The following is an 18,952-nucleotide window of genomic DNA, read 5'->3' as shown; positions in this document are numbered from 1 at the left end:
GCAAAAAAAAGCAGAATTAAACATAATAATTTGATGACCAAAGTAACTTCAAGCATCGTACCTGTGAGTGGAGTCACTTGTTAAGTGCTGTGCCAGCGATGCCCGCCTAAACCACCGTCGGCAGAACGTGGCAACGCTGCACTGTAAGGCACACACAGATCCCTGTGCAGGGCTTCTTGGCACAGCCGAAGGGACACGGCGGTAATAGAAGCAGCCATACAGCCTTCATAAGCTGATGATGACTTGCCCAGCTGAGCTTTAGCCCTGCACTTGACAGCAGATCAGAGCACCAGAACTGCACCAGGGTTGCTTCGGTCAGGATAGTGCCAGGCTCTAGCGTGAGCCCAAGTGAACAAGCCTATGCTTGTGCCTGCATTTACCAATGCTATGCCTGTTCAAAAGATTTTATTTATTGCAAATAAAATCCTACTTGATGAATCTATGTTAGGGGCAAGTAGAAAAGGAGTAAGAAACGTAGCCTGCCTGGAAATGGTAAATCTGCATTGAGAGCATAGGTAGAAGAAATAAAGGGAAAGACAGCATTACCCATACCCAAATCACTGAGTGCAGGGAAGACAATATTGAAAGGGTTTTAAGACATCAGTGCCCAAACAAATAAAACTAGTTGGTTCTACTACAGCCTCGCACATAATACAAGACTGCAGTATCACTGGCTCCTTAACTACTCCCTTGTGATGAACTGGACAAACATCCACTTTATCACAGGGGTTAGACGTGGTCCAAGTGATACACCAGAGACTTGATGAGGCTAGCTATGAAACACTGCCAGAACTCCTACATCATGTACCTGACAGCATCTTGACATGTAATGTTTTGTCCAGCATGAGTGATTTTATTCAGTGGAGAATTCATCCACATACTACGGTAAGTGATAGCTTTGGTGCAAGCTGATGTGATTATAATTATAAGCTTGTACAAAAAGAATAAAGCTCAGCATGTTTAATTCTGAAGGTAATAAAACTCCTGAAAATGCATACCAGGTTTGTGGTTGATTCCCTATGCATAGAAATCCATAAATCAAGACTAGATTTTAAATTAGGTAGGACTGTCTGTACAATACCAATGACATTAATGCAGAGCAGTCAGATCTCCTGTGCTTTGTGCGAGAGGACTGCACACATAGTGAGACCAAAAAGTACTGTTGTGTGACAGACCCCTGTCAGCAAGATGACATCTTCTGGGCAGAGCTCCCCAAGTGCTCAGTAGGAAGACTTTGTACATGAGAAGATGGAGGAGAGGCAGTAAGCTGTCTTGGATTTGGTTCTGTAGTCTGTCAGTCTTGCATTTCTTCCCCGGGAGCCTTCATGCTCCTACAATCCTTTTACCCACAGCAAAGCCTGGCACAGGCTGTGCCCTTGCTGCCACACCCGCTGAATAAGAAGGAGAAGGTTGCACATCCCACCACTTACACGCTCCTTACAAGGAAGAGCTACCACTCTTCACTTGCCATTTACTTTTCCCCAGGAAGAACTTGGTCTGGCTTCTCCAGCCATCACCCCCACAGGCAACACACTCCAGCTCTCCTCTCCTTCAGTAAATACTCAGTTCCCAGGCTGTCTGAGATTTAAGGATGTTTTCTTCCCCTCCCTTTGCCCAGTTCCTACCTAGAAGGATGCAGGGACTTTTCCCTCTCCAAATACCTCTCTGTTTTATCGCTGACTCAAATTGCCAGCTTCCTGGGGAACACAGAGCAGATGGTCCAGCCCTCATGTCAGACATTTACCAAGGAAGGAGCTTCAAGGTCAGTGGAGGTCAGTGGAAGAGGCAATAAAAGACACATGGTATCTCCAAGCTTCACAGCTCATTTCTCAGTGTAAGTGCTAGCAGAAGTCATCTTTGATGTGGAGCAGAGCACAGGGGAGGAAACCTGATCCCCAGAATGAGTCAGAGCACAAAATTTATATATTGACTAAAAAGACTAAAGGCTTAAAATGAGAGATCTTCTCCAAAAGGATTCTAGGCCCCCGGAAAGGCAGGTCATTGGGGAACTCCAGTGGAGTTCTATGAGCATGAAAAGAGCAAGTTGAAGGCTGAAGAGAAGAACTAGCATTAAAAAAAAAAAAAAAAAAAAAAAAAAAAAAAAAAAAAAAAAAAAAAAAAAAAAGACCTCTGTCAAAGACCACCCTCTAGTGACTGATGCTGGCATTTCTTTGGCATTTCAAACTTCACTATGATCTCTCTTGTTTTGAATAAAATTTTTCTTCTGTTCAAGTGCAAAGGGACATTGCTCCCATGGACAGCAGCTCTACTTTTGCTCTTCTTGTGAGGTCCCAATGCTGTGAGAGCCTTGGTATGCTCAACCCAAGCAAAAAATCCTTAGCAGCCATTCATTTGTTGGTCTGATATTAAATCATGTCAAGTGAATCTGTCTTGTACATATTTTTAAGGCAACTTCGCTTTGCAGTTCAAATCAAAAAAACAAACAAATAAAACAATTTAAACACAAAGTGGAAAGGATTAAACATTTATTTACATACAGATACATATGTAAGCAATTGCTAAGTATAAAAAGGACATTACAAATAAACATGAAGCATCATACATTCATCATCCTGGTCATCCAAAATACATTCCTTTCTCAATCCCACTGTAGCACACCTGACCACAAGAACTTAAAAAACAGACAAGCCAAATGCTTCCGACAGTCAATGATTCACAGTTTGGCGATTTGCTAACACCTATACCCTTCCCAAAGACAGCACTACCCCAGCAACTCGAGATCAATGGTCTGACCAGCTGTAGTGCATTTTCTCCACTGAAATGGTTGTGCTTGATCAACAAGAAACACATCCTCTCCTCACCCTTCTGGCCATGTGTTTAGGAATCAGGGTTCTTGCTAAAATTCTGTACATTGTGCTAAATTCACAATTGTTGGGGAAAAGACAGCAGACCTTTGTGGGAGAAACTCCAACCCAGGAAATTCCTTTAATGCTGTGACTTCCCTGGCATGGAAGTTGCAAACAAAATGCTGCTTTTAGTGCTTAAGCAGGTTTTTAAACTACAATTCAAACTACAGTTGATGATGTAAAACATACTTTGTTCATGCTGTAAAAAAAAATTACGTGCTTCAATATTGATTTGCTAGTCATCAAAGCTGAGAGTAATTCAGGTTTTCTCCGGAGGAAATGAAGATACCTTTGTAACATCTCTAAAAATGATCATAGCTTTCAGGCAAGAGGAAACTTTTTAGACTCAGAAACCTAAAGGCAATGCAGAGCACGACGAACTTGTCAGTTAGATAACATTACAAAGGGAAACAAACCAGTAAACATAAAATTAAAATGCCTATTCAAAGTATTAATGAATTCAAATGAGCACTGGGTGAGTCTGTATAGATCAAAGGCAGTTTGAAAAAAATCTCATGATCTGCAAATTCACAGAACAGCCAAATATGTGCAGCAGAACAGAGTGAAGTGGAAATAAAAGAGGAGCAGAAAGAGCCTTGTCCCATATTGACAGCTGAGTGACTGCAGCTGCTCCAATCTCAGGGGGTTTTTATTTTTTTTCCCTTTTGTAAACAGCTGTGGGGAATAAAATGGATGTGACATATCTGCAGTGCATCTTATTATGCTAAAAAGCATGGCACATTTTAAACTACTTCTCTAATATCCAGAGATATACTTGTCACTCCAAACCAGCATAGCAACAAGCGCTGGGCTTCCTCCATACTCTCATTAGATGGCCTTTTCTCCCCCAAAATGTTGGCTTAAGAAGTCAGTTTTTCCCCTTCAGTGCTGACTGTATGTGGGGGCCAGCAGTAAGGCTTTCTTCCAGTCTGCAAGAGTTGAGGCAATGGCAGTGCCTGAAATCACAGCAGCTCTCCCCGCAATAGACCAAACATTTTATTCTCACTCCATTAAAACGTCAAAACAGCATTCCCCTCTCCTCCGCTTCCCCCTCCGTAAAGGCTTGACTGCTGGGGACACTGTGGCCATTACATTTACTAAAGCTCGTGCCAATGATGCAACCCAGACCCTCAGAGATATTCACGCCACTACCCAAGTGACAGCTCAGAATGACTCTCCTCCTTCACACGGCCATAAGTCTCCTTGGATGGAGAACAGCATCCACCTGCTCCCTGGAGATTTACTCACACCAAACGCCCACCAGTTCTTAACATCTGAATCTCTTGTATTGGTCCCATAAGAAGGGAAACATCCCTTACAGCCCTGGCTGAGAATGGGCTTATCAAATTAGTAAGGTTTATGTTCATAGTAAGAAACTCGAGGTGGCACAGAAGACGAGCCACGGATGCTCTTCCTTCTGGCTAAAGGAGGAGTCTGATCCAGTGGTTCATGCAGCCAGGATTGTTTCCAGTCTGAGTCCTCCACAGTGCTTGAGGCATGAGCAGTATTAGGAAGGAGCAGATTCATGGATGAAAGGTACTAGAGAAATCAGGCTTTGAAAAGCTCTGAGGTTTGCATTCACGTGACACCAGACACACCAGAGCCCTTGATCACTGCCCATGAAAGCGTAAGAGTACTTTTAACATCCCCTCTCCCCCAGGGAACCACGCACAGCTAAATCATGACTGACACAGGGTTTGGCCATGTCAGGTGCCTGTGGACCAGGGCTGGACTCCAGAAGATGCTCAACAGGGACACCACCACGGTGCACTCACAAGCGTGCATGTCCTTGGAAATGTTACCCCAAGATAAGCAGTAGTGGAAAAAGCAAAGGTGCAAATGTAAAGGCGGCATCTACTTCTTGAGTTTAATCATAGCACTAGCCAGAGCTAAAATTAACTTCTGAGCTTGCTGGAAAAGAATAACTGGTTCAACAAATGTGATCACATCCAGGAAGTGCTAATAGCTAGTTATTAATGTGAAAACAGAGACAATCTCTGAGTACAGTACAGCCAGCTCCTGTTTATCCAGACAGATGAGCTGAGCTGTGAACCCTGGCTATACTCTTAAAACCAGTCTAATTTTTCACTGACAGTATTTACAGCCTAAATTACACTCATTGCCATCTCAGTTTCTGCTATATCTGGGTTATCTTTCCCCAGTTACTCAGCTGACTGTATTCAGAGGGGCAAGCAGTAGAGATGAGGTTTTTTTTCTGGATCTGTGGCTCCCACTTGGGGGGAAAAAAAAAAAAAAAATCAAACACCCTCAACTCACATGGCATAGTTTTTACTTCTGGTTTAAGTTACAGCTCATTCACATGAGGGGAAAGGGTGTGATGGCATCCATGGGTGATGACAGCCAGCAATCTCTCTCAGCTGGATATAGTACAGTACAGCAAAGGAGACTTTGGGTCAGTTTAGCGAGGTGGTGATTAGCGAGGTAAGTCAGAGCAACGCAGCGGGCTACTTTGGGAGCCTTGCATCACGGTCAGCGTGATTACCCTGTTGTCTATTTTCCTAGCCAAGATAAATCCTAAACCGAGGCAGATGTGAAATCTGTAACCTTTATGGTACATTTAACTACAGCTCGAGTGGATGATCACATTTCAAAGACATGACCAGTTCCAGTTGAGGCTGCTTTGCTTAGGATGCACTACTCGCTTGTAAGAAGTCAAGCTACTGTTTCCCCCACCACTCATCATCATAAGATGACAAGACTGTCCTTCAAAATGATGATCCTTTGCTGCCTGTGAACAGTAACTAGAACAATTATTACCCACAGCGAGAGGACAGACTTGATGCAAGGAAAAAGGGTGGTGTCAAGAGCCAAATTTGTTCAGATAAGCAAATAAAGTTTATAAACAGAGGAAGAAAACATTTTGATATAACATCTTTCACAGGGTTTTCACTACAGAATTGATTAGAGTATTTCCTTTGGCTCCAGTGGGTTTTCTGGTAAGCCCTTATGTACATCAACATTTCGGAGAGTTTCCATACTTGCTCACTAGGAATTCACCAAGTGTCCTCTAGAAACACCTTCTTTAACTGAATTAACTGAAAAAGGTCTTTGTTGGTAGGAGCAACCCATATAAGGATATTGGGTGCTTTGATATTGAAAGCAAAAGAATACAGAAGAATTTCAGATGAGACTCAAATTCAAAGCATCCCTTATTAAAGTCCAGAGCAATCAAAATCTAAGTCATAGGTGCATTTTTTTTTACAAGAGGATGGGATTGAGAAAATCCTGAGCGAGTAGAACCATCTCTTTACTTTGCCTTTTCTGCTCCACACAGTCATCTTTGCCCTTGCACAAAGGGCTATAGCATTCAGTCTGCCCCGCAGCCAGGAGAGGGTTTCTGTGACAGTGTCTCCAGCCATATCCGACCACGATGGCACCACAGGTCCCCAAAGGGCAGCGTATCCTGCATGTTTGCTCAGCCTATTTCAATAGCTGGAGAATTTCACCTACTTTCCAACTGAATTCAGTCTCTGACTACAGAAATCATGCCAGCCTAACATCTCAGCCTGATTTATAGACAGTTCTTCATACTGAAAAGAGAAGACAAGTGGAAAAGCAGCTGAACAAACAGCAGTCCTTAGGGATAACAAACAAGGCAAAACCCAGTGGGTTTGACTATAACTAATTGCATTCCTTGTCAGCAAAAGCTCAGGAAAGCCTGCTGTCCCGTGTGTGTGCACCCACCGTGCTTCTGCATCACTAATTTCGACTTTCCCTCTTTTCAAATTACTGTCTCCTGTGTCAGCCTCAGTCTGCTGCTGTTTTTACTGATGCTGAAGGAAGTCAATAGCCATTAACCGCTAAACCTAGACTAGCGGGAGCCAACTGTTACCAATATAGCTATTTCCAAAAAGACAAACAGCACCAGCAGGCTGACAGATTTTAAGGGCTGTTTCATGTGTTCTACAGCAAAGAACAAAGTATCTTGCCTGACAATTTGTCATGTGTGGTTTTCATTAAATAATGATCACAAAGCCATTTAGCATTCAGCACAAACACGTATCTGACTGCACGCTCAGACAACTTACCTGTAGATCAAATCAGGACTTCAGTTAGAGGTAGGAAGAGGCACCAGTGTCCCTTTCTTTAGAGAGTTCATAATTTCACTTTTTCCATCATAACTCTTTGACCTGAAGGGCCTTTTTTTTTTTTTTCCCCCAAGACTTGGTCTCTCCTGGGGAACACAAATAGGAACAGAAGGGAGTCATGGCTTGTCCCAGCAAACTTGCCGTGTAAATATCCAACACAAAATACCAGCGAGTACTTCACATACAGTCATCTGAAGCACAGAACATTTGGTGGTTTACCCAAGATCAGCTTGACTGTGTTAGTGGCTGAACTGGAAAACAGAGTTTAGACCATCCAGTTTTCAGGAGATGCTTTTAACTAATCTCTGCAAACAGGTTTGCTAGCTAAACCAAACATCTGTTGAGCATCCAATATTGGCTACTGCTTGGAGCTACTCATTGCGCTAAAAAATTTCAATAAAAGGTCTCATTATGGGACTACTATAAAAATTAATATTCACCCAGAAATAAGAAGATTACTCCATGGCTGTGAATATATCACCCTGAAAACACATAAAAATCTAGCAATGCTTCGCTCTCTTGATAGTAGAGAACATTTCCAGTCAAATTTGGCCCCATTATATCAATTCTGCATGGCTTCTGGACACTCGGCCCAGCAAGCATCACAAGGCTTTTACTGACAGTTCTCATCTAGCAAGGTGTTGGCCACAGTCGGAGAGCTGATTGTCAGATAATTGGGATTTGTATTTTTTTTAATCTCCTTTTATTTTTCAAGACTTTGATCACTATGCCACAGCACTAAGTTGTCATTAGCAGTTGATAAAGCTCCTCTTCTAGTTGGGAAGCCTTCAGCAGTGGACCAGACTGTAGAAGATAAGCCCTCAGTGCTACAAGGAGAGGTGGGTTGTATGCACTAGAGAGATACTCAAAGGTGTACAAAAATAACTCCTGCAAAGGAGTTACCACAATAAAATATCACTTCTTCGACAGGTAGTGTGTTTGGTAACTGCAGAAAAAGAGGCGAGTTTCAAACTACAGCTTTGGCTTACGACCTTATAAAACATTCCACATACCACCATTGTTTCCTTTCAACTTTAAGTCTACACAGAATAAACCTTGAAAGGAATCAGTTCAGATTTGTCCCTGGAGAAGTCAGATACTTCACTGTAACATCAGCCCAACTGCAGCACTCCACCCCGCCGCAAAAGCACGTCACTGCCTGGAGATGGAGTCCTTACATGGAGAAGATTTGCTAACAATAAAAAGAACCAATGCTTCGAGGTTACTAGTAGGCAGCTAGTCTCCAAAATAGTCACCTACAGGTTAGGAAAGCACTGGAAAAAGAGACTTAGCCTTCTAGAAACCTCAAAGTGAGTATTCGAGAAAATGAAGTTAGCAGTTTCTGCTATTTGACCAGTTCAGCTTGTTCAGTCATGATAATGCGTTAGAGTTCAACCTCCAGAAGTGATGCAAGGAGCACTTTAAAATGCATTTATAGTGGTACTCAGCAGGAATGAAAAGTACCTGCCCAGCTTTGATGCTTTTGGAAATCAGGCTGAGGAACCCACAGGTGTTTTAGTGGGCAGTCTCCTTCCTCCTCAATTAACTCAAACAGCCCTGCCCTATTTGTTATTAAATATATGCTGACAAGTCCAGCATCTGGATAGTAAGAGCTTTTACAAATTAAATATACATAGTATTGATTTTTAACTCGAGTGTTAACTTACACATAACACGCTGAGCCTTGCTCTAAACAACTACCTAAAAGCTGTGCAGAATCAGCTGTCTCAGAGTTGGGTGGTCTTCACAAGCTCAAATGAGCCTGCATTTGGCAATTTGGGGAATGCTCAAGAAAGACATTGCTCTTCAGGACAGGCTGTACCACACGGTCCAGCACAGCAGAAACCACCAAGTCCCACATATTTCTAAATCCTCTGGATTGCACCATGAGCAGAGACTGAAAAGGACCAGGCCAGCGCAGCAGATAACATGTCCCCCAACATCTCACACTTACAGAAGCTCTTTGCTAAGTGTTACCTAAATGACAAATAAGCCTCGTACCACAACTTCTACATCTTCCTTTTTACCACTGGTCCTAAAAGAAGGACGTGACCTAAAAAATAGCAAGAAAATATTAAAAATGGCCATGACACACCAATCCCCCCTCTCTCTGACACATAAAGTCAGCTCCCCATTACAGATCAAAGGCACAACATGATACAGCCCGAAGAAGTCTTTCCAGGAAAATGTGAAAAAGCATTTTAAAATGCCTTTTTTTTTTTTTAATTGTTATTCTTTTCAAGAAGTACTTACTGGCAGCTTTTTATGTCAATACAAAAGCTCTGTTACAATCTTCAGTAAAAGCCAAATAATATTAAATTGATTAACTCTAAATTACAGCACAGCACAGCCATGTAATTGCCAGGAGAGATTTATCCAGATTAGCTAAACTGAACTCAAACTCCTAAATATCATTTTTCATGTGCGCATTCACTATCTTCCAATTTCACTTTAACGTCAACGTGTAAATTTGCAATGCGTTATTCGCATATGGCACCAGAGATGTAATAACATCACAAACTCCATAGCGCTTCCACTTCAGGGGTTTTGTAGAAAGAAATTGCCTAAACAGTTACACATAGACTGGAGTCTGGGATTAAGAGTACAAAGCATCAAGTAAATTAAATGACTCTACAGCCCTAAACCTGAAAGCTACTCTAGCAGAGAGACTGGATGCCAAGAAGATACCTTCAAGAGCGTCTTGGAGAGCAGTTCCACAAGGTAAGCGCTGGATGCGTCAAACACAGAATGATACCACTTGCAACCCGTCGCTATTTCCACTTAGCATGAAAAGACCCTCTACAAAATTGTACGCCTGCCTTTCCACAAGAACTGTATCTACAAGCTTTATTTTTAAGCCAGACGTATTGCAGACTGCCACCGCAAACTGTGCTCCCTTTGAACCCTTATACACAATCCATGCACGCACAAGATTTTGGTCACATCTGGTTTGCTTTTTCCAACTCCACCAATAACCTTTCCCAAGGCTAATTTTTCGCATTAGGACATTACCAATTAGAGGAGGAACGGTTAATTTTCTTTTTTTTTTTTTTATTTCTGGAAAGTCTTTTCATCCTATGTTGGATATCAAAGCAGCACAGTCCTTTCCCACTACGTTCAGGCCTAGAAAAAGAGGTAACGAGATTTTTTATTTTTATGAACAGTGCTTATTAGTGTTTTTTCCTAACCAGTCTAAGTTACACATTCAGAGGACAGTAATGTAGTGAGACTACGTTTGGTCTATGGAATATTTGCTGAACTGCTAGCACCAAAGGGAGCAACTGAGCTGTATCCATGTTGTCTTAAATCTTGAAAATGTTGATATATGTAACTTTTTTTTTTTTAAATTCCATGTTCATGAAAGTGCCTGTAGATGAGAGACATAACACTATTTCAAACACCAGAGTCCTCCATGAAGACGCGCGGGCAGACACTATGTACATGTCCTAAGAGCTCACTTGCTGGCAGCCCAGAAGATTGCCAGTGTAGTCCAGGGTCAGTATTCATTGTTGTTTTTTCTTGCCTTTTTTTTTTATTTTAAGAAGGACCAAACACATTTTTCTGTAAGAAAGATTTTGATCTCTTCAATATCTTCAAGAGAGGCTGCTCTAGTCTCCCATAGAAGGAAATGCAATAGCTCACGTTCTGCATTACATGAAGCATTTGTGCAACTCTTCTTTTCCTAACCTGCTCCAGAGACTGCAAGAAAAATGAAATTTAAACCATGTTATGTTCTGCTATGTTGCCATGCAGCTGGAGCCATCAGCCTGCCATGCTTCCAGGTCTGCAACCTGACTGAGGGTAAGTCAGATAGGTGAAAGTGGCAGGAATTCCCTTCAAGTAGATAAATCCCAGCAAAAAAGAAATCCTTTTGGCCCATGGCAGAAGGGGAAGTCACATGCCAGCTCTTTAATTAAAATTACAGCAAGTCAAGTAGCTGATACTTTTCCCCTCTCCTGGTAAGGGGGATGAGACATTGTTCACAAGGGTGTTCTGTCGTGCCTCACTGATCAACCGGCAGGCCAAGTCCAGGAAGAGTTTTTCCACATTATCCGATTCTTTTGCCGAGGTTTCCAGATAGTACATGTCCTGTGCTTCGGAAAACTCTGCAGCTCTTTGCCGGGAGACTTCCCTCTTATCAGCTAAATCAATCTTATTACCTGCATTGATAAAATTTTAGAAAAGGAATTAATTTGACTTCCAAAACAAGACAAACAGAGGTTAATAAGGCATAAAGAAGTGTTTGGTGTTGCATATATGTATGGACAGTGGTTTTGATGTGAAACTCTTAGTGATTGCTCTCCCCTCCAAATAATGGATTCCCTGATGTATGTGACCAAGTTCATTTAATATCAGCTCATTTAATGGAATATGCCCTGCGAACATCCAAGTCAGTTAGCTTTAATTTAGCACCAGTGCATCTGTTTGCTGCTATCAACCGACATTAAAGGATTTCCATTTTAATACCTATTGAAAATTCTCCTGTTCTTGCTCTGAGGAGCACTTAAAATGTCAATTATAGCATATGAGACACTAAACATGGTATTTCTCATGTCATTACAAGCTTTAAAAGAAGCCTGGCACGGAAGGCAGCTTTCCTATTTCAATATTCCCGTGAAGGATTTAGCTGTTGAGGCTGGAAGAGCAATGGGCTCGGGGGCACTCACAGAGCGACGTGGGGTGAGAAGCCAGCCCCTTCCTTCAGAAAGCTCGGTTTAGCGGAGAGTTGGTTAAAGCCTCAAGCAAGCGTCTGATATGATTATACCCTATTACCAGCCACTTCACTTCAAACATGATGGTTTTGCCATAAATTAATCTTACAAAGAAGATAACAGACCAGGACCTGCGATAATAGGGGGCTGTGTCCAGGGACCTGGCAAGTTCAGGAGGAAACATCTCCTGGCCTCACTTCTACCAGCAATTTTGTGAGAACTAGTGGGAGGAAAAGACTGTGCTTCCACAGGCAAGCCACATCTCATTGCCCTTCTCTTATCTGAGATCCCCTTCCTTTCCTCATAAAGCAGCTTCTTGGACCTGCTATGTACACTGAAGTTACCTTTCTAAACAAATTATCACTCAACACAAGCGGTTTATGGGTGTCACCATCTTCAAAGTGTGTGTTATGGCTGTTATCATTCATATTTTGTGCTGTAGATGTTGATAATTAACTTAATGTTCCCTAAAAAAAAAATCACGTATACATTTGTTAGTCGTATTTTAATTATTTCTGCGCCATTTGTACCCATGCCATACCCTTCTGATGGAGTATGAGTTTCTTGTATGGAAGCTTTATAAATCCTAAGGCTCACTTGCAATACCACTGGGGCATATAAAGCTCAAAAGATTTTTAAAGCCACCTTAAACACATTTTACAATCCTCTAGATTTTTTGTTTTAAACAGCAAACTTATTAAAGGTGATATCAACACTGCAGCATGAAACTTTTTGGTTTTCCCCAAGTTATTTTTCCATTGTTCTTCATATATTCTTGGGCCTTTAAAAGCCAAGTCCTGACTATCAGATGCTGAAAGCAGAGCATGGAAAAGCACTGGTAGGCAAAATAACCTTCACCTTGCTTGTAGTATAGAGATGGCCTGAGGTCTGCTTTAGCTTGAGTTGAAGCTCTACAAATTAACGTAACATTCAGTTATTTAATTTTAGTTTCCTTAAAATCCATGCAAAAATATCCAGTTTTCCAGCTCTCTCCCACCTAGGAGTGCTATGATCCACACAACCATCACATCCTGATCTGGGTCCCAGATCCTGACCCACTTGAGACAAGACTCTGGTTGTCCCACAGCTATGGGGTACAGCAACCCAGAGGCAACTCCAACTTGAGCAGATCCTTGTATATTTGTAGAGATCCGAGCTGGGAGTCACAAGGGAAACTGCTCTATTCTTAGCTCAGTTGGTAGCTGCACCATCAACACTTTAGTCCCATATGGGACCAACTGGTGGGAAGTATCCACCTCTGCATGCAATAGCCTTAGACCTGAGACAAGACCACACCTTGAGAAGTGCCTGTGGTGTCCTGAACATCACTATCAGCACCTTGGGGTTATTTACAGAAGGAATGGTCCAAGCACTGGGTTTAATGCACCGGCTGCACCCACCTGCGGTTACAACTCTGGCTGGCAACAAGATCTGCTACACCAGTTCGAGCACCCTGCACCACCAGTTCACACAGATGCCATATTTTCCTCCTGCTAACACCTCCATCTGCCACCAACCCCTCGACACGCACAGCTCACCCCCTCATCACACCACCCTGCGAGGGACGATTGTCACTTACCCACTAGCACAGTTATGACCTTATTGCTGGCATACTGCTCGATTTCTCGCAGCCACTCGGGGAGACACCGGAAGGATTCTTCGCAGGTGATGTCATAGGTCAAGATTAACGCGTTAGCACTGCGATAGTAACTCTGTGTGATGGATCGGAATCGCTCTTGTCCTGCCGTGTCCCAGATCTGCAGCTTTTGGCATAGCAAGGAAGGGTGGTAAAAGGAAAAAAAAAATTATTTAACCATTTTTATTTGATAGCAGCACTGTTTTGACATAAAAAAACCCTTCAGGGTAAAACCAATGCTGGGAAAGCACTTAGCTCTTCTCCCCTTTGCCTTCCCCTCCCCCAGCATTTTTTGTTTCCGTTCCTGCACTTGTGGATTGAAATGCAAGGCACAAAGTCAGCTGGCACTGCGGCCGACGGCCCCTGGAAGCCACAGGTCTGCGGGCTTTCACGCGACTTCTAGCATCTCCCTCTGCTGTGGACAGAGCTGCTGGCCTGGAGTTACAACGCAGGCGCCGGAGGGAGAAAGTCGCTTCTCTTGCCCCTGAAGTCCAACCAACAGCAGCATCCATCCCAAGAAGAAATCAGAAAGCCTCTCCTCTAGCTCCCAAAGCTAGTTATAGTCATCCTGAGGTGACGCACTGATGAGTGGAAACCACAGGATTGAACAAGGCGCGCAGCTGAAGGCTGATCCAAGGACTCTAACACACTTCCTCTCTACAACTTCAACCATCTCACCCAGTTGCTCGCTGCCTGCCTTCCCAACACGTAGAACTGGTTGATATGTCCTTAACTGTATCAAAGAGGTCATGAGTGTTTGCCAAACCCTCTGGGTCCAGGAAGACAACATATATTTCCCAATACAAACTACACTCATACTGTTTTTATCATTTGACCATCTGATAGTTTTTAGTCGGTCATCAAAACCTCAATTCTTCAAGAAGGCAGTCAAAGAAACAAACATCCAAAATTAAAACATTTCAATATAAGAGAGTACTTCTCTGCTTCAGCTTTTATTTTTTTAAAGCACCCCTCCCTGGAATTAAATATGTGAAAGGGTGATTTCCAGCCAGAATCCTGTGTACTTTGGGAAGAAACGGTAAAGTAGTTGAGATTTTTTCCATATATTCAGCAGCCCATAACAGAGAAAGCCTTATTCTTGCCCAGTTCCAAAGTCGAACTACGCCAGCTACTCATCATAAATGTGTTCATTTGAAATGAGAGCTCCCAGTAGCAGCTTTCAGACGTGGGGTATGATTTTTTAAAAGTACATTTTTTGGCAGAGAAAGTAATTTGTGACTGGCTCACAGCTCCTGGGCACCTTTGTGCTTAATCTCTTGGCACAGTTGTATTTAAACGGCTGAACCTGGCACCTGCAGTTAAGTGACACACAAAACCATAAGTGAAATTACTTGCACATGAAATTCAAATAACAAACGAGTCCCCATTAAAACAAACCAGCCTCCAAACTCTGGCAGATGGAAAAATCCTGATAATTTTGTTGTTGCTCGGCTGTTTCCCAGGAAAAACATTTACTGATTGGTCTACTGGTTAACTCCAGCTTATATATGTTTCGCATTTATTGAGAAGATCTCCAAGCTGATAAAAACTTGATGTGAGTATGTTCTTCCACCACTTTAATATAACAGACACTGAAAGCAAAAGGGATTGCCCTGGGGGAGAGAGTTTCTTACTGGCTGCAGTCATGAGTCTACCCGTGAGCTAGGTGCAGAAGGCAGGGAAGAGCCTCCGACCCTACAGCCACTGATAAACTCTTCCTGCACACAAAATGCACATCTCACACTTCACCCCACTGATTATTTATGCCAAATAAAATATTTCACAGCAACCATTTTACTTGTGTCATTTTTTCAAAGGAACCAAAGGAAGTGATCAGCCTGCAGAAAACCTAGATGTTTATTTTCTTGGAGCCAGCTGATGCTTCCCGCTTTCCCAATATTTGCACATACATTTAGCTTTATGCGTGTGAACATTTCCACCAAGTACAATAAGATCACAGGTCCATATAGCATAGCCCTCTGTTTGCAGCACTGAGGATGCTTAGCTTTGACCAGCATGGTAACTGCTGTCTACTTGGCTCAAATTTGTGTAGCCTCTTAGTACAGGTGTTGTACATTTTTGGTTTACTAGAAAAGGCCAGGCAAATCAAAAGCCCCCTCAACTGCACAGTGCTGTCTCAGCTCATCTGCCAGAGAGCTTTAGTAGCCGCTCATATCTGATAGGGCTTGCACACAGCTTTCGTGCTAGCGAGTCCCTCTCCATTGACTTTCACATGCAATTTTGAAAGCTGGAAAGTATTTTTCCCCAGAAATCTATCATTTATTTTCAAGTCTGAAAACCTTTTCGGTAAACAGCTCTGCTCTCTCATCCTGGATCCCAGCAGACGTGCAGGAGATGCTGCCCGGCACCAAAGTAGAGTCATGGCTCGGGCACTGTTAAATGAGCTAACAGTCAGAGAAGCGCCTCGTTTGACTGAGATGTCATTTTTATTGCTCTGTGCTCTGACTCATTCCTGCTTTTCCTGCTCATTAAATGTTTATTCTCACTAGCACTGCTTACTCAAAAAGTTTCGGCTACAAGATCACTCCCTGAAGGAAATCCGTTTGCCTTTCAGATGCTGGGAGGCTCATTCAAATGCCCAAACATATCATACTAAGCTTTCTCCCAAGCTTGGTCATTGTGGCTGAGTTCCGGCGACTCCAATTCACTCCACTGGTGGGGTCGGGAGAGGGACTTTGATTTAACAACTCATTATTTGCTATGAGAAATACAGCTGGTATACCAGCTACCACTCGCTAAGGCTCTGTGAAACACAAGCCAGCCCCAAGGTGATTAAGAGAGTTGCTTGGGTGGACACTTGTGCATTCATCAGACATTTGCAGGGCAGCAGGGGCTTACCACACTGATGAGTTTTCATTTAGCTTGTAGAGCTTCCCTGGACTGCCCTTGCCCCTGAGATAGCCCATGTTGGCACGACTGCTCCCAACGTTCTCTTAAGGAGTTTGCATCCTCAGTCCAGGCTAGTCTTAAAACAGGATTATGTCATGGGAGCAACAAGTCAAAACGCAGACAAATCCTTAGGGTGAGTTCACCTGTCCAAAAACCAGACCTCAGATACAAGCAATGTTCTTAAGGCTCCATCTGTACTTGACAGGGAACCAGATGCTTGGAAAGGTGAGGTGTCTGAAGTGAATGAGATTCATCTCCCTCAAGACTGCTTTTCTCCCTCCATTGACCAGGACAATCTTGAGACAGCTGGTTTAAGCCAGGTATATAAGGGAAAAAATGAATTCCACCTTCACTGCAGTACCTAAGCCATTTACCAGCTTAGATCCTCTGAGCTGCTCCACTAGAGCTGGTTTTGGCTGAATGAAGTATCTCTGCTGTCCGAGCAGCCTGGACAAGCAGCACCCGTGTCCTGGCCAACCCTGCTACGCCAGATGCCTGCTAATGAGCATCACAACCACCGAGCTAAGCACCGACACCAGAGGGGCTACACGTGATCCTCACTGCTTTCCTGCCTGCTGCTCTGTCCCACTTGCACAGCGATGTGCTGAATATTAACTCGGTCTTTATCAGGTGAAGGTATTTACACTTCTTGTCCTTCACCTGCTCAGGCTGGAAGGTCTTCTGGTCAAGGACTATCACTTGCCTTAGGTTTGTACACCTCCTCACGCAGCGGGGTGGCAGCCTGCTGACATGATCATGGCTTTTAAAATCTGTCCTAAACTTAGGAATACACCACCTGATTTTCTTCTTAAAACCCTCTGTGCTGAAATACAGGTTAAAAAAACCCAAGGCTGAAAATCTGCACAAGACCACTGTTTTCATCCCATCTCTTACACAAGCTTAAAAATGGGTCTCAATGTCACATCCAGCCGCTATCACACTGCTGCCGCTCTCCCATTTGCTCACTACTAGATTTGATGAAGGCAGCAAGGGGAAAACCACTGTTTTTCACTTCAATGCCCCTGGATTTAATGCAGGCAGAGTAATTCCAGGAGCAGCTCAGGGACCCTAGACATCTTGACATTAGAGGCTCAGATAACCATACTCTTCTTCCACCTCCTGGACACCACAGTAGCTCTAGTGAAATCTCTACTAATGAACAAAGCGGCGCCAGCCAACTTCTCTGGGTGCTGGAACCCAACCATGGATCCCATTAAAGCATGAGACTGGTCCCGGTGTGTTTTGGCCCAGGCAAAGTAGCTCTCTGCCAAGTGATGCTCAGGCTCAGTTTGGGAGTTAGCACAGGACAAGGACGGTTTCCCAGAAGCAGTTTGGTTGCAACCACCCTATTTTGGAGGATGAAGGAGTTAATGATATGGAGGACATTGCCCTTCTCAATTTAACCTGTTGACTGAAGCACCAGTATTGTGACCATCTCCACTTCTCCCAAATCCATAACTTGGCAGAAGTGGAAGATGAGCCTTCGTTGTGCAGAACCGCTCAAGTCCAGAAGCCTGCTCTCCCCAATGGCCGTCTTGGGAGCTCACAGAAGACGACCTTCATCAAGCACATCCCAGTGGGAATGCAACAGATTTCTGCTTACCAGAAATGCCATGAGCAGAGGCTGCACCAAAGTGCTTCTTTGTGCTTCCTCAACCCCAGCCAGGCACGATCTTAGTGTCTCCTAAGCAAGGAGAGAGTTTTGCAAGATCTCCCCTTTCCATTTTCTCCCTTAGAGTAGGTTCACCATTATGATCCTGATAGTAATTGTGGAGAGGGGTGCAAAGATTGTTAGACCCAGCACTGCCTGAGCCACGCCAGACAGCCCTGCGCTTCCCCACGTGCCTTCCAGCAGCGGGAGGGCTGCAGCAAGAAACCTCAGCTATGGTACTGCCACACGAGTTTACGCTTAAAACCATCAGGCTCCTACCTTTACTTTTTCACCGTTTATCTCCACAGTTTTAATCATGAAGTCAACCCCAATCGTGGCTCCTTGACCCGGTGGGAAAAGCCCCTGAAAGAAAACAAGAGTTTCATTAAGCAAATTTCTGTAGCAAGACAAAACTCTCTCTGGGTGCCAATCCTCACTCTTTTCCATCCTCAAAACTATTCCTCCCTTGTCCCCTTCCCCAGACACTTATTTCCATCACATTTAGAGACGAAAATGTGACATTTCCCCAGCACAAATGTTACCATAATTCAACCCCACAGTGTTTTCCCTGCCTACACATCTCTAGTCATGTAGCAAGTCGTTGACTTCAGAGGTAGGAAAACAGGAGAAGAAAAGGAAAATGCATACAGGGAAAATGAGAGGGGAAAAGCCCTTCTGCTTCTGTGCAGTTGGAAGAGGCAGAGGAAGGTAAATGAGGACCCTCCATCCTACTTCCCAATGCCTTGAAAGAGGTTTGAGCACCCGTGGGATGAGATGCCTTTGCTCCTGCAACCTCATGCCTTCCCTCTCCCCTCCACCACACGCCACGGCATGGAAAGGCATTTCTGGCAGCTCCTAGTACCAGGGTCACATCCCTGCACAGCATTTTGTGAGCGAAGCATGAAGCCAGCCACTACCGGTGCCACAGCAATGGCAAGGGCCAGCATGATGCTGGTGGTATTTGATTGCAGCACCATCAGAAAGGAGCAACACAAACCAAAAAAAACCCCAAACAAACAGCTTTTTGATTTCTGGTGTCTAGGTCTACAAAGTCATGTTAATTTTGG

General features: G+C 43.6%; 1 protein-coding gene across 1 annotated transcript in view; it reads right to left on the bottom strand.

Moving 5' to 3' along the window:
• Window positions 1–10,506: 10,506 nt before the first annotated feature.
• RAB30 (RAB30, member RAS oncogene family) overlaps window positions 10,507–18,952 on the bottom strand; it is a 44,594-nt gene continuing 36,148 nt past the window's right edge. Inside the window, exons 3-5 of the mRNA XM_050891285.1 lie at window positions 18,165–18,248; window positions 13,268–13,451; window positions 10,507–11,136 (exon numbers count right to left, since the gene is read on the bottom strand). Of these exons, the coding sequence (XP_050747242.1) occupies window positions 10,886–11,136; window positions 13,268–13,451; window positions 18,165–18,248 (519 nt within the window). The 3' untranslated portion in view covers window positions 10,507–10,885. The remainder of the gene's footprint in view (window positions 11,137–13,267; window positions 13,452–18,164; window positions 18,249–18,952) is intronic.

The sequence above is a fragment of the Gymnogyps californianus genome, chromosome 1 (assembly GCF_018139145.2).
Source record: "Gymnogyps californianus isolate 813 chromosome 1, ASM1813914v2, whole genome shotgun sequence".
Classification (NCBI taxonomy): domain Eukaryota; kingdom Metazoa; phylum Chordata; class Aves; order Accipitriformes; family Cathartidae; genus Gymnogyps; species Gymnogyps californianus.
This window is presented reverse-complemented; position numbering and strand designations above follow the sequence as displayed.